Source organism: Pelodiscus sinensis, chromosome 16 (assembly GCF_052426305.1).
Source record: "Pelodiscus sinensis isolate ZL-2025 chromosome 16, ASM5242630v1, whole genome shotgun sequence".
NCBI lineage: Eukaryota > Metazoa > Chordata > Testudines > Trionychidae > Pelodiscus > Pelodiscus sinensis.
The window spans coordinates 28679689-28691981 of record NC_143067.1 but is presented as its reverse complement, the minus strand read 5'-3'; the positions used below and the strand labels follow the sequence as shown (position 1 = coordinate 28691981).

The 12293-nt window shown below is 40.3% G+C and overlaps 1 protein-coding gene across 5 annotated transcripts in view; it reads left to right on the top strand.

Moving 5' to 3' along the window:
• The window catches only part of GABRB2 (gamma-aminobutyric acid type A receptor subunit beta2), a 394028-nt gene that overhangs the window by 346136 nt on the left and 35599 nt on the right, over positions 1-12293 (top strand). For all 5 annotated transcript variants that reach the window (XM_089769539.1, XM_089769538.1, XM_089769536.1 and 2 more), the window contains one exon: positions 9702-9839. In XM_089769539.1, the coding sequence (XP_089625665.1) occupies positions 9702-9839 (138 nt within the window). The remainder of the gene's footprint in view (positions 1-9701; positions 9840-12293) is intronic.

The following is a 12293-nucleotide window of genomic DNA, read 5'->3' as shown; positions in this document are numbered from 1 at the left end:
AACACAGCAAACTACAGAACCATCAGTTTAACTTCTGTGCCAGGAAAGATAATGGAGCAAGTAATTAAGGAATTCATCTGCAAACACCTGGAAGATAATAAACTGATAGGTAACAGCCAGCATGGCTTTGTAAACAACAAATCATATCAAACCAATCTCATAGCTTTCTTTGATAGGATTACGGGTCTTGTGGATAAGGGAGAAGAGGTGAAGGTGGTATACCTAGACTTTAGTAAGGTATCTGATATTGTCTCGCGTGAAATGTTTATAAATAAACGAGGCAAATACAGCTTAGATGGGGCTACTATAAGGTGGGTGCATAACTGGCTGGTTAGCCATTCTCAAAGAGTAGTTATAATGGTTCACAATCCTGCTGGAAGGACATAACAAGTGGGGTTATGTTTTGGGACTGGTTCTGTTCAATATCTTCATCAATGATTTAGATATTGGCATAGAAAGTACGCTTATTAAGTTTGCAGAAGATACGAAGCTAGGAGAGGTTGCAACTGCTTTGGAGGATAGTATCATAATTCAAAATGATCTGGACAAATACAAAGTACTCCCCTTAGGAGGGAACAATCTGTGTCACACAAACAGAATGGGAAGTGACAGTCTAGGAAGGAGTACCACAGAAAGGGATCTAGGGGTCATAATGGACCACAAGCTAAATATGAGTTAACAGTGTGACACTGTTGCAAAAAAAAGCAAACATGATTCTGGGATGCATTAACTGGAGATTTGTGAGCAAGACATGGGAAGTCATTCTTCCACTCTATTCTGCACTTATTAGGCCTCAGTTGGAATATTTTGTCCAGTTATGGGTACCACATTTCAAGAAAAATGTGGAGAAATTGGAGAAGGTCCAGAGAAGAGCAACAAGGGTAATTAAAGGTCTAGAGAACATGACCTCTGGAGGAAGACTGAAAGAACTGGGCTTATTTAGTTTGGAAATGAGAAGATTGAGAGGGAATATGATAGTAGTTTTCAGGTATCTAAAAGGATGTCACAATGAGGAGGAAGAAAAATTATTCTCCTTGGCCTCTGATGATAGAACAAGAAGCAGTGAGCTTAAACTGCAAGGGAAGTTTAGGATGGACATTATGAAAAACTTTCTGTTAGGGTGGTTAAATACTGGAATAAGTTGCTTAGGAAGGTTGTGGAATCTCCATCTCTGGAGATGTTTAAGAGCAGGTTAGATAGACATCTATCAGGGATGGTCTAGATGGTACTGGGTCCTGCCATGAGGGCAGGGGACTGGACTCGATGACCTCTCTAGGGCCTTTCCAGTTCTAGTGTTCTATGACTCTATAGCTGAAAAGGGCTCCCCTCATGGGATTAGAATGATAACTCATGTCTGACTGAAAGTGATGGCATCTGAAACTGAAAGACAACCAGAATCAGAACCTTCACTTAGGTTTGTCTAGTAGATTCGAACAGTTTCTCACTTTTTTGTGGATTGCTTATCATTATCTCCAGTGTTACCACAACATAAATATTAAAGTCTCAGCCACTTCCAACCATTTTTATATATTATACATACATAGTGCCTGGATGTGTGTGCAATATATGTATGCATATCTCTTAAATAGCCCAGCTTTTAAGTTACCCCGTATAAACAAAAATACTTCCAGAAAATTACCTTTGCCATAGATTTTAAAGATGTCTCATATATATATATATATATATTAACTACATCTTGAATTTAAAATGCAAAAAAGATTCAGTCTTTATCAATAGTGTTTTTATATTTTAACTGGAGTCCTAAATGTTTCAACTCATGTTAAACTGTATAAAAAGTAAATTTATCTTTATCTATAGTTTTTGTATGTTTTCTTTTTTTAAAATATTCTATAGTCATTGTCTTTTTTTCTGTGAGGTGTTAAGCCTTCATAAATGGCTCTCCAAGTTAGTGAGAGTTAAGGGCTCTTAGCTCTTCTTAGAATCAGGCCCCATATTTGTGGGGAATAATATATTGATTTAGTTGCTGATGTGTGACAAATGACAGGAACAAGAAACAAGGCTTTCTAAATGTTAAGTGAATCGTGCTTCTGATGATATATAAATTATTTTTTGGGGGAGGAGGCAATCAATCACTCTTGGTAATACACTTAGTCTAATATACAGTAGAACAATAACTTTTACAGTAATGTTACATTTTAAATCAAATAGACAATGCCTTCTGCTAGGAATCTTCTTGTACAAAATGAATGATGAAATATTAGTCTCAATATGCTTTGCATATTTGGTGTCCACAAGTGTTCAGAATCCGTAAGTGTTCTGAAAATTTAGAAATATTGATGTATTACTCATTCATGTTATGATCACTTTATCATTATTATAAGTTGATTTTTTTTCCTGGATGCTCTTACTCTTTAAAATTGGCTGAACATTATAACGTTTGTCTAGCTTATAGAGATATCTTGAAGCATATATACCTACTGACATTGTATATTATGTTCACAGGTAATTGGACCTATAACTATTACTGGCAATATATCTGCTGGGAAAATGAATGCATCTATACATTTACTGGCTGATGTTTTCTATATATTAAGTTAGTTTCAGATTATCTGTAGGTATTTTAGCAGTAGATAATGGCAATCATTGGCAATTTCTCCCCCATGATATTCCTTTCTCCTCCTTCACACAATGAAACCAATTGGGCAATTCATTCCACATAGACCAGAGAAAGAAGTGTTTCTGAGTGCTTGTAGTCATTTTCTAAAATTGTTTTGTCTATTACTGATTATTATTAACAACTTTTTCATTCACCATCAAAGACCCATTTTAACTTCTCTGTAGGATAAATGTTCTCTAGTGCCTTAACAAGCAGAGGGTTGTGCAAAGTTGCACCATAGCAAAAGTGAATGTTTTGAAAACTTTTGCTTAGATTTTTGTGGCAAGATTTTCAAAAGAGCTCAGCTCCCTTCAAGGTACGTAAATAAAGAAGCCAGATTTCCAGAAGCTCATCTTGCGACTCCCATTGAGAACACAAGGATTATTCAACTGATTCTTTCATGAAGCAACTAAAGGGAGAGTTGGAATGTTTAAAAAATGTTGGCAGAGAAATCAACAGTTATTTGATACTAAGTTTGAATGAGGAAAGTATAGTTTAAAATCTCTCCTAATGGATATTTAAAAAGACTAGTAAAAATTTTCATAAAATTTTGGGTTAAGATTTTTAAAACATTGTCTTCAATCGATTTTCCCAAATGAAATGTTTTAATATGTATACAACATGCAGTTAATATACACTAATATACTTGTTTTGTTAATTTATTTTTTGTTTGCTTTCTTTTCCTATTCTGGTTTTAGTTCCAAAGTTCAGTAATTAATTATGACATCAAAACATGGGGTTGATTCATCCTACAGGGTTCAAGAAAATAGTCCAGAATCCTGAGTTTAATGTTGAAATTAAATAAATTTGAATTTGGAATATGGTGTGAGCAGTAGCTGCTTTTCTAGCGATTTTCTTATAAATAAAAGTAAAGTACACAATAAATCATGTAGAATGCTTTTTCATAATCTCTCAATGGATACTTTTAAATTTTTTTTCATTGAATACAACTGCGTCTCTTTACTGATCTGTGGCTTGTTTGTTTGCTGCTGGATTTTTATTTTTTACCTTTGAAAACAGAAATTTAGATTCTAATGCTCTAATATAGATGAGAGTAGAGATGAAATGTTAAAATGTTCACCTCTCTCCTTGAAAAGAAACCAGGAATGGGGAACGAAAAGGGCATTGTGATTATCTGGTCTATTTCAGAATTGCATAACCTCCAGGCCTTTTTGGTTAAAACCCTTTTAGTGCTTCAACTATGATCAGAGACCTGAGTAAACAGAATAAAGGACTTTTGTTCAGGATAAATATATAGAGAATTGTTGAAAGAAAACATATATTTTGTGTGTGTGTGTGTGTGTGAGAGAGCGAGGGAGGGGGAGGGGGAGAGGGGGAAGGGAGAGAGGCTGCACATTGTGAAGTGGAAAATCTTTGAAAAGGTAATCAGATGCATTTCATACATAAAATATAGTCAATTAATACAGAGAGTACAGTGATATCAATTACAGAACCAGATGTGGAAAAGTGAAAAATGCATGTGTGTTCTTAAACATGCTCAGCAGTTAATGGAGCCCATGAATTTCAGTCCATTTCTGTTGGAAAGAAACATTTAGGCTACGTCTACACTGGCATGATTTTCCAAAAATGCTTTTAATAGAAAAGTTTTCCATTAAAAGCATTTTCGGAAAAGCGTGTCTAGATTGGCAGGATGCTTTTCCGCAAAAGCACTTTTTGCGGAAAAGCGTCCATGGCCAATCTAGACTCACTTTTTCCGCAAAAAAGCATTTTAGCGATCGGGGCTTTTTTGCAGAAAACACTACTGTGCTGTCTACACTGGCCCTTTTGGGCAAAAGTCTTTCATAAAAAGACTTTTGCCCGAACGGGAGCAGCATAATTTTTCCAGAAAAGCACTGATGATTTTACATTAGATCGTCAGTGCTTTTCCAGAAATTCAAGCGGCCAGTGTAGACAGTTGGCAAGTTTTCCCAGAAAATTAGATGATTTTCCGGAAAAACCTTGCCAGTGTAGAGACAGCCTTAAAGTATTTCACATTGTCCCATATCTACTTTTAGATATTTTCAGGTTGTGGGGAAAATAAAATGGGGTTAAACGAAGAAATGAGGAATGAGAGGGAGCTTCTTGTGTAAGAAGACAGTTTTTAGGAAAGCATAATTAAGGTGTGAAATGCACTATTTTCCCTGCAAGACAAAATGATTCCCATCTCTGGAGTAAGTGTGTAATTTGGCTTTTTAAATAATCTAGCCATTATAATAGAACAATTTCAATCCAGTCTGAACTACAATGATGCTTGATGCTTCCTGGACTTTACCTGATCAAGCTTCTGGATATGTCTACACTACAGAATAGCTTATTTCGAAATAATGCATCTACACAAAAAATGCATTTCAAAATAGCATTTTGCTATTTCGAAATAGTGCGCACACAGAGTGGACTCTGAATCGCATTTAAGGCTGGCCGGAACCAGTTCCAGCAGGACACCAGGTCAGGACTTATTGTGTGAGACTGCTGCCTGAGGCTATCTGAGGTCTATGCTTAAAGGGACACCTGCCCCTTCCCAGACAGCCAGTTCTCAGGTTTCCCTGCTTGCTTGTTCACCTCGATGAGGGACAGCAAAGCATTTTGTCTCTGCGTGCTCTGGTTGCCCTCACTCGGGACACCATAGCACTCTACAATATGGAGCCAGAGCTGCCCCTGGGTAGTCTGGTGCTTCTCTTGGATATGTTGCTGTAAGCCTGGCTGCACTTTCTGCAGGCTGCCATCCAGGAGGTCCATCGGGGCCAGTCAGTATCCAGGAGGCCCTGCGGGAGAGCTTCCACCCTGAGGAGCACTAAGAGCCTCCCTGGTCTGCCCCACTGGGGACTTGTGCCTCATTCCTCCCTCATGTCCTTCCACTTACCCCTCCCTAATCCCCCTTCCTGTTGTCAAATAAAATACACACATTTTCATGAACACAAACTCTCTTTAGTTAACAAAACTGGGGGGGGGGAGACTGGGGAAAGGAGGTGGGAGAGGAGAGGAGAGAGGGTAGGAGAGGGGAGGGGAAAACCTGGGAGGAGGAAGCTGGAAGGGGGAAGCAAAGGGAAGAAGGGAGAGGGGAAGCTCAGGGCTCAGGGTTGGGGGGTCTTGCCATACCAAATTGATTGTCATGCAAACCTGCTCTTGGGTTTGCATGTGCCTTTGGTGGCCAGGCTGGCAGCTATCCTGGCAGGCTCCTGGGAGTTGGCAGACTTCTACTGGGGAGCAGTGGAGGGCTGGCTGTCAGTGGCTTGCTGCCTCATGTTTGGGGCTACTGGGTCAGGGCAGTGACTGCTGGCTCTGGGCTGGCAGGCTTGGAGCTGGCACAGGGACTGTGGCCAGAGTCTACCCCTTTAAGGGCTCCGGGGGGTGGTGGGAAAGAGAATTGTTCTTAATTGTGGCTGGAGTGGCCACCAGGGCGCCCTGGGAAGGCTGGAGGCCCCCTATTTTGAAATAAGTTTCTATACAGCACTTATTTTGAAATAGCCATTTCGAATTGGGTGTTATTCCTCATGGAATGAGGTTTACCAAATTCGAAAAAAGCACTCCGCTATTTCAAATTTATTTCAAAATAGCGGTTTGGCTGTGTAAATGCTAGGAAAATTATTTTGAAATAAGGGTTGTTATTTTGAATAACTTTGCTGTGTAGACATACTCTCTGTAAACAGGTTGCAGTGGCCTTGGCTTTTTCCCAGACTTGACCTATTTTAGACAAAAAAGATATCTACTGCATTTATAAGTACCAAAACCATGACCTTTTGGGAGCATTCAGTTCTACAAAAATTCACTATGGATGCTTGGTAGTTCTGTACTTTGCCATCTTGAATCCTATTGATGGCACTGCCTAGTTCACAGTCAGAGAAAGGGAAAATACATTTGGTATAAAAGTTGTCCATCCAAAATACACTTGGCTCTTCTGGCAAACCTAGAGGTGACAGGAGAAAAATCTATAAGGGTACGTCTACACTCTCCAGATATTTTGGGATACCAAAGGTATCCCAAAATAGCTACCCTGCATCTTAACAAGCCACCCATTATTTCAAAATATTTTTCAAAATAGCAGGCATGTTATTTTGGCATCCTGGTAACCCTCATTCCATGAGGGGTAAGGGATGTCTCGAAATAGTGCATTATTTCAAAATTTGGTGCTGTGTAGATGTACCAAATTTCAAAATAGGCTATTTTGAAATTCAAATGAAATAAGATACACAATTTGCTTAGCACAAATTGCTTGTCTTATTTCTAGTTTAAGATGCTGTGTAGAAGCACCCTCAGTGAAACAAAGGAGAAAAAGCATGTCTTGTGATAAATGAGTGATCAATGTTTGGGTTCTCTCTGCTTCAACTCAACTCAACTCATGCCCATGTCACTTATGGAGGATCCGGATGTTTTGTGGAGAATGTCCTGCAACTTAAACTATGTATCCTTACCCATCCTAGTGGAGAATCATTGGGTCATTGGGTCCTTTACCAGTGGCCTTTAGCAATGAAAATTGGTCAATGTTTGAGGGGAAAAAAACTAAATTTCAAAAAGATGTGCACTTTTTCTTCCATTTTCTGACCTTTTTTTTTTTTTTTTTTGTCTATAGCAATTGCTCACAATCTATTCAATCATTGACAGCTATGTCAAGCTTTTAATTATGGCTATGATTAAGGAATGTTATAGCAAGGCATCTCTAAATGCCCTGATGTATCTGAATTCCTTAGCATTTGCTGATGGGGGTTCCCACCTGGGAACAGCATGGACAGACTCTTGCACATGGTGGAGACACCTGATTGAAGGTACACAGACCCCAAGTTAAAAGGCTGAGGGCCTCCTGAAGGAAGAGTATGGCTGGAGGGCCTCATAATCTGTGTTCTTTTGGGGGGATGGGTAAGACAGCACATGGGGAAATCATTCAGGTGCTCTACCCCATTACAATGTGAGGCAAAACAAAAAACTGAGAGATTGAGGGCAGGGTGCCTGCAGGTCTGCCTTAAGTTGCAATAGGACACCCTAGAGTGATACTCGACCATATTAAATAGGAAGCTTTATTTGTGTTTTTATGGATGACTTTAACTAACAAACTGTTATGTGTGTAGTTTTCAAAAGGGAGTAAAACTAAAGGAGTTACACAGAATGCAGGCTAGATATGTGAATACTATGAGTAAAACATAACACATCATTTGAAATCACATTCTGCCGTACTTTAACAAAGCATGAGACCCTCCCCGCCACACTTAGTAAAGCAAGATTTTATAACATGCAGAAGTTTGGACCTATATATTGGGGCACAGTCCTGCAGGGTAATTAGTTGATGGAGCTGAAGTGAGAGACAATATCCCACTTATATCAGGCAAAAGTTTTCATGTGTTCTGATTTACTTTTCACCTCACCAATTGTTATTACTAGGATATTTACCTGGTGTTGCTTGGATCCTTAACTGAAATGATTTTTTTTCTTTTTCTTCCTTTAAATCATTGTTCTGGGATGGGCTGTGGATGAGGGATTCAGCATGCAGGCTTCCCCAGCGACAGAGGGCAAACCCAGCCCTTACTCACCACAACAGTTTAGGGCCAGATGAGAAGCACCTCTCTATGGTTGCAGTGGGCATATCACTTCCAGCATATGTTAGGGTGATTGAAGTCCCCATTAAATCTAAGGGGACGGAGGGATAGCATTGGTTTGAGCATTGACCTGCTAAACCCAGGGTTGTGAGTTCAATCCTTAAGGGGACCACCTGGGGCAAATCTTCCAGGGTACATCTAAACTACATGTCTCTGTTGGCATGTAGATTTGTTTGTTCAGCAAAGGCAAATGAAGCCGCAATTTAAATGATCGCGGCTTCATTTACATTTACATGGGTGCCGCGCTGAGCCGACAAACAGCCGATCAGCTGTTTGTCGGCTCGCGCGCTAGTCTGGATGTTCCCCCTGTCGACATCAAAGCCCTTTGTCGGCAGCCCCGGTAAACCTCATTCCATGATTAAGACCTTTAGAGGCCCTAGGCACTGAAAAGATTATGGTGCCCTCCCATATAGAATTCAAAATAAAAACAATACTATACCATAAAATCTTTTTTTTTTTTTTTTTTTTTTTTTTTGTGCCCCTGCTTTGCTGGTGCCTTAAGCATGTGTTTAGTCTGCCTATTGGGTAATCCAGCCCTGTATGCAGTTAACCTGAAGACTATAGTTAAAATTTCCGTCCTTCTCACAATTATCCTTTATAGTTACAAACATTTATTTGCCTATGGTTTAGTACATTGTAAGCTATTTTGTCAGGTTTATTTACTTGCTTATACACTTTCTTCATTATTGTTAGTATTTATATACTCTTTCTGTCAGTGTGTGTTATATGCCATCCTCTGTGCCCAGGAGCCACAAAGACTACCTTTTTCAACTATGCTGTTGAGTTTCAGTTCTGGGGATCCCTAGTCAATCCTTGTGATGGCCAAGATGGCAGACAAGTCACGTGCACAGCTTTAGGGGTAACTTATGTTCTGCTGTACAGCCAAAAGTAGGGGAGCGCACACATTTCTTATGATGTCTACAATAATGGTGTCTATTTTTTCCGGTCTTGCAACAGCTGTGGTCCAGCATGATTTTAGTTAGATGTCCTCTAATCATGTGTGTGGCCAAGTTTCCATAAAGTTTGTTTATAGCCACTAGTCCTGGATCTCAGTGTTCTTGCAATTCTTTAGCTCTAATTTACCCCTAAATGTCTTCTAAGAATCCAGTAAGCAGTGAAAATGTTGGTAATGCTGCAAGACAAATCTGATGTCTTGCATGGTTCTGCAGATTCTCTGGTTTGGCACCAGTCAGGTCCCAAGGATTCCAGACTAGAGAGGTTCATCCTGTACTTGTTATCTAATTTCCTTTTTCTGTTTATTTTATTAAAGTAATCTGACTGAATACACACATATTTAAATTGCCATTTGAAATAATCATATGTGTTACTAGGCTGTGTATTGTGACTATGTATATACATCTATGACATGCATATTTTTATTTTAGGACATACAGTTAAAATTACTCCAAGTTCATGAATGAATGTACTGAACTGTTCTTTGCAATCTTGCATGATATCAGAGTTGCTATTTGTCATAACCCTTTATTCCTGTTTTATAGATGGCTATACAACAGATGATATTGAATTTTACTGGCGTGGGGGTGATAATGCAGTCACAGGAGTGACAAAGATTGAACTGCCACAATTCTCCATTGTAGACTACAAGCTCATCACCAAGAATGTTGTTTTCTCAACAGGTTTGTAGAAGGGGAGTTAAAGGAAACTTGTATTTGTTCCCTGAAAATAATTTTAGAAATAGATTAGTTGCAAGGATGCTGTCCTTGATCTGAATGAAAATTTGATAGAATCTGCTAGAGAAACAATTTTGAATTCATAAATGAGCTATCCTGATGAAATGTTCACAGTGTAATATGTACAACATCACAGAGAATTTCTGTGTATTTGGCTCTTATGAACTTTCATTCTAATTAAGAACCATTAATCTTTTGTATTTTGGCTTGCTCCAGTAAACTATATTGCCTGTATTCTGTAGTAAGTTAGACCATGAAAGATGAAGAAATTGGCTAGCTAAGATATAACTTAGCCCACAGGAAAACCCTTCTAACACTTTTCTCTGTATTTTGGTTTATGGAGCCAAACTATGAAGGATGTACACAAATCAGTTTATCTTCTGCTGCACGAGCTTCTAATCCTGATTCAACAGGATTTTGTAATTCTCTCTTTGGCGACAATGAAATTATTTTCATCAGGGCAGGGAAAGCACTATGTAGCCCAAATAAGGAAGCAAAACTAGCATCATTTTAAAAAAGATTGTTAATATTTTCTACAGATGAGGAGGGTTCTTACAGCTCTTAGTGCTCTTGTGGATAAGCATTTTTTTCCTTTTTGTAAGTTCACCTTCAAGACGCTGGACTCTGCCAAGAGAGATGTGTTCCTTGCCTAAAAGGACTGAGCGTAAATCCATCTGGAGCTATTGAAATTAAAACAATATCAATATTATTTGGTCTCCTATCTGCCGTTTTGATCACTTTGATTCTTTTGTGGCTTAACTTCTCTCCAAGGAGGTGTCTTTCTTTATTATTTGAGGGACTTAAATTGTAGGTGTTTGATCCATTTGGAACACAGCACCTAGATCTGCTCTTATGTTGGTGTAAATCAGAAGTAACTGCATTTAAGACAGTAGTGATACCAATGAGAGGCAACAGAATCATACTCTTTATGGGTATGTCTACACTACCACCCTAGTTCGAACTAGGGTGGTTAATGTAGTCAATCAAAGTTGTAAATGAAGCCCGGGATTTAAATATCCCGGGCTTCATTTGCATCTTGCCGGGCGCCGCCATTTTTTAATCCCCGGTAGTTCGGACTCCGTGCCCGCTGCTACACGTGGCACGGAGTAGGTAGTTCGAATTAGGCTTTCTAATTCGAACTACCGTTACTCCTCATGGAACGAGGTGTACTGGTAGTTCGAATTAGCCTAATTCGAACTACCTACTCCGTGCCGCGTGTAGCCGCGGGCACAGAGTCCGAACTACTGGGGATTTAAAAATGGCGGCGCCCGGCAAGATGCAAATGAAGCCCGGGATATTTAAATCCCGGGCTTCATTTACAACTTTGATTGACTACATTAACCACCCTAGTTCGAACTAGGGTGGTAGTGTAGACATACCCTATGTGAGTGTTGTTTCCAGTCACAGGCATGCTACTCAGCAAAAATGGTAGTGATTCTAGTGCACAAGGCCCTCACCAGCTCATGCACACTAAAATCCCACTAATTTGAAGACTTCAGCGCAAACATTCTTGTATAAGTCCCTCCCACAGGGCTGGAACATCACCCAGAATGAGTGCAGGCATGCTACACCAAATTGAAATCCCATTCACTTGCTCATTCTGGGTGATGTTCCAGCCCTGTGGGAAGGACTTATACAAGAATGTTTGCGCTGAAGTCTTCAAATTAGTGGGATTTTAGTGTGCATGAGCTGGTGAGGGCCTTGTGCACTAGAATCACTACCACTTTTGCTGAGTAGAATGCCTGCACTATTCTTTAGCATACATGGCAGTTCAAGCTGGGAAGATTGTTTCACACCTAGCATGGCATTCTGTAGCCACCAAAGAGTGAAGCCTTAGAAATGTACTTTGACAGGAGATTTTAACTGTCAGCAGCTGTGAATCTATGTAATATTGATTCAAGACCTTTAGTACAAACTACTATTGAAGAAATCAGACTTCATTATAAAATATGTAGTTGTTTGTCCAAAAGCGAAGACAATTGTGTGTATATACAGGCAGTCCCCGACTTACGTGGATCCGACTTACGTCGGATCCCTAGATACGAACGGGGTGAGGCAACTCCCGCATATGCGCAGCAGCATTCCCGGGGCTCGCTCACCTGGGTCCTAGGATCCTCCTCCTCCTCCTCCTCGGGCCGGCTCCGACTGGGGTCCCGCAGAGCTGCCGGGCAGAGGAAAAGTGCCTCCCCACGCCCGCTGCCCCCCCCACCTCCCTGCCAGCAACAGGCTGCCCCCTCCCCTGAGCAACAGGCTGCAGAACAGACAAAAGCAGCCTCTCTGCCCCTCCTCCCCTCTATACATGCCGGGCTCCCGGAGCGGAGCGCAGCAGCGTCCCCGGGGCTCGCTCACCTGGGTCCTAGAATCCACCTCGTCCTCCTCTTCGGCCGGCTCCAACTGGCC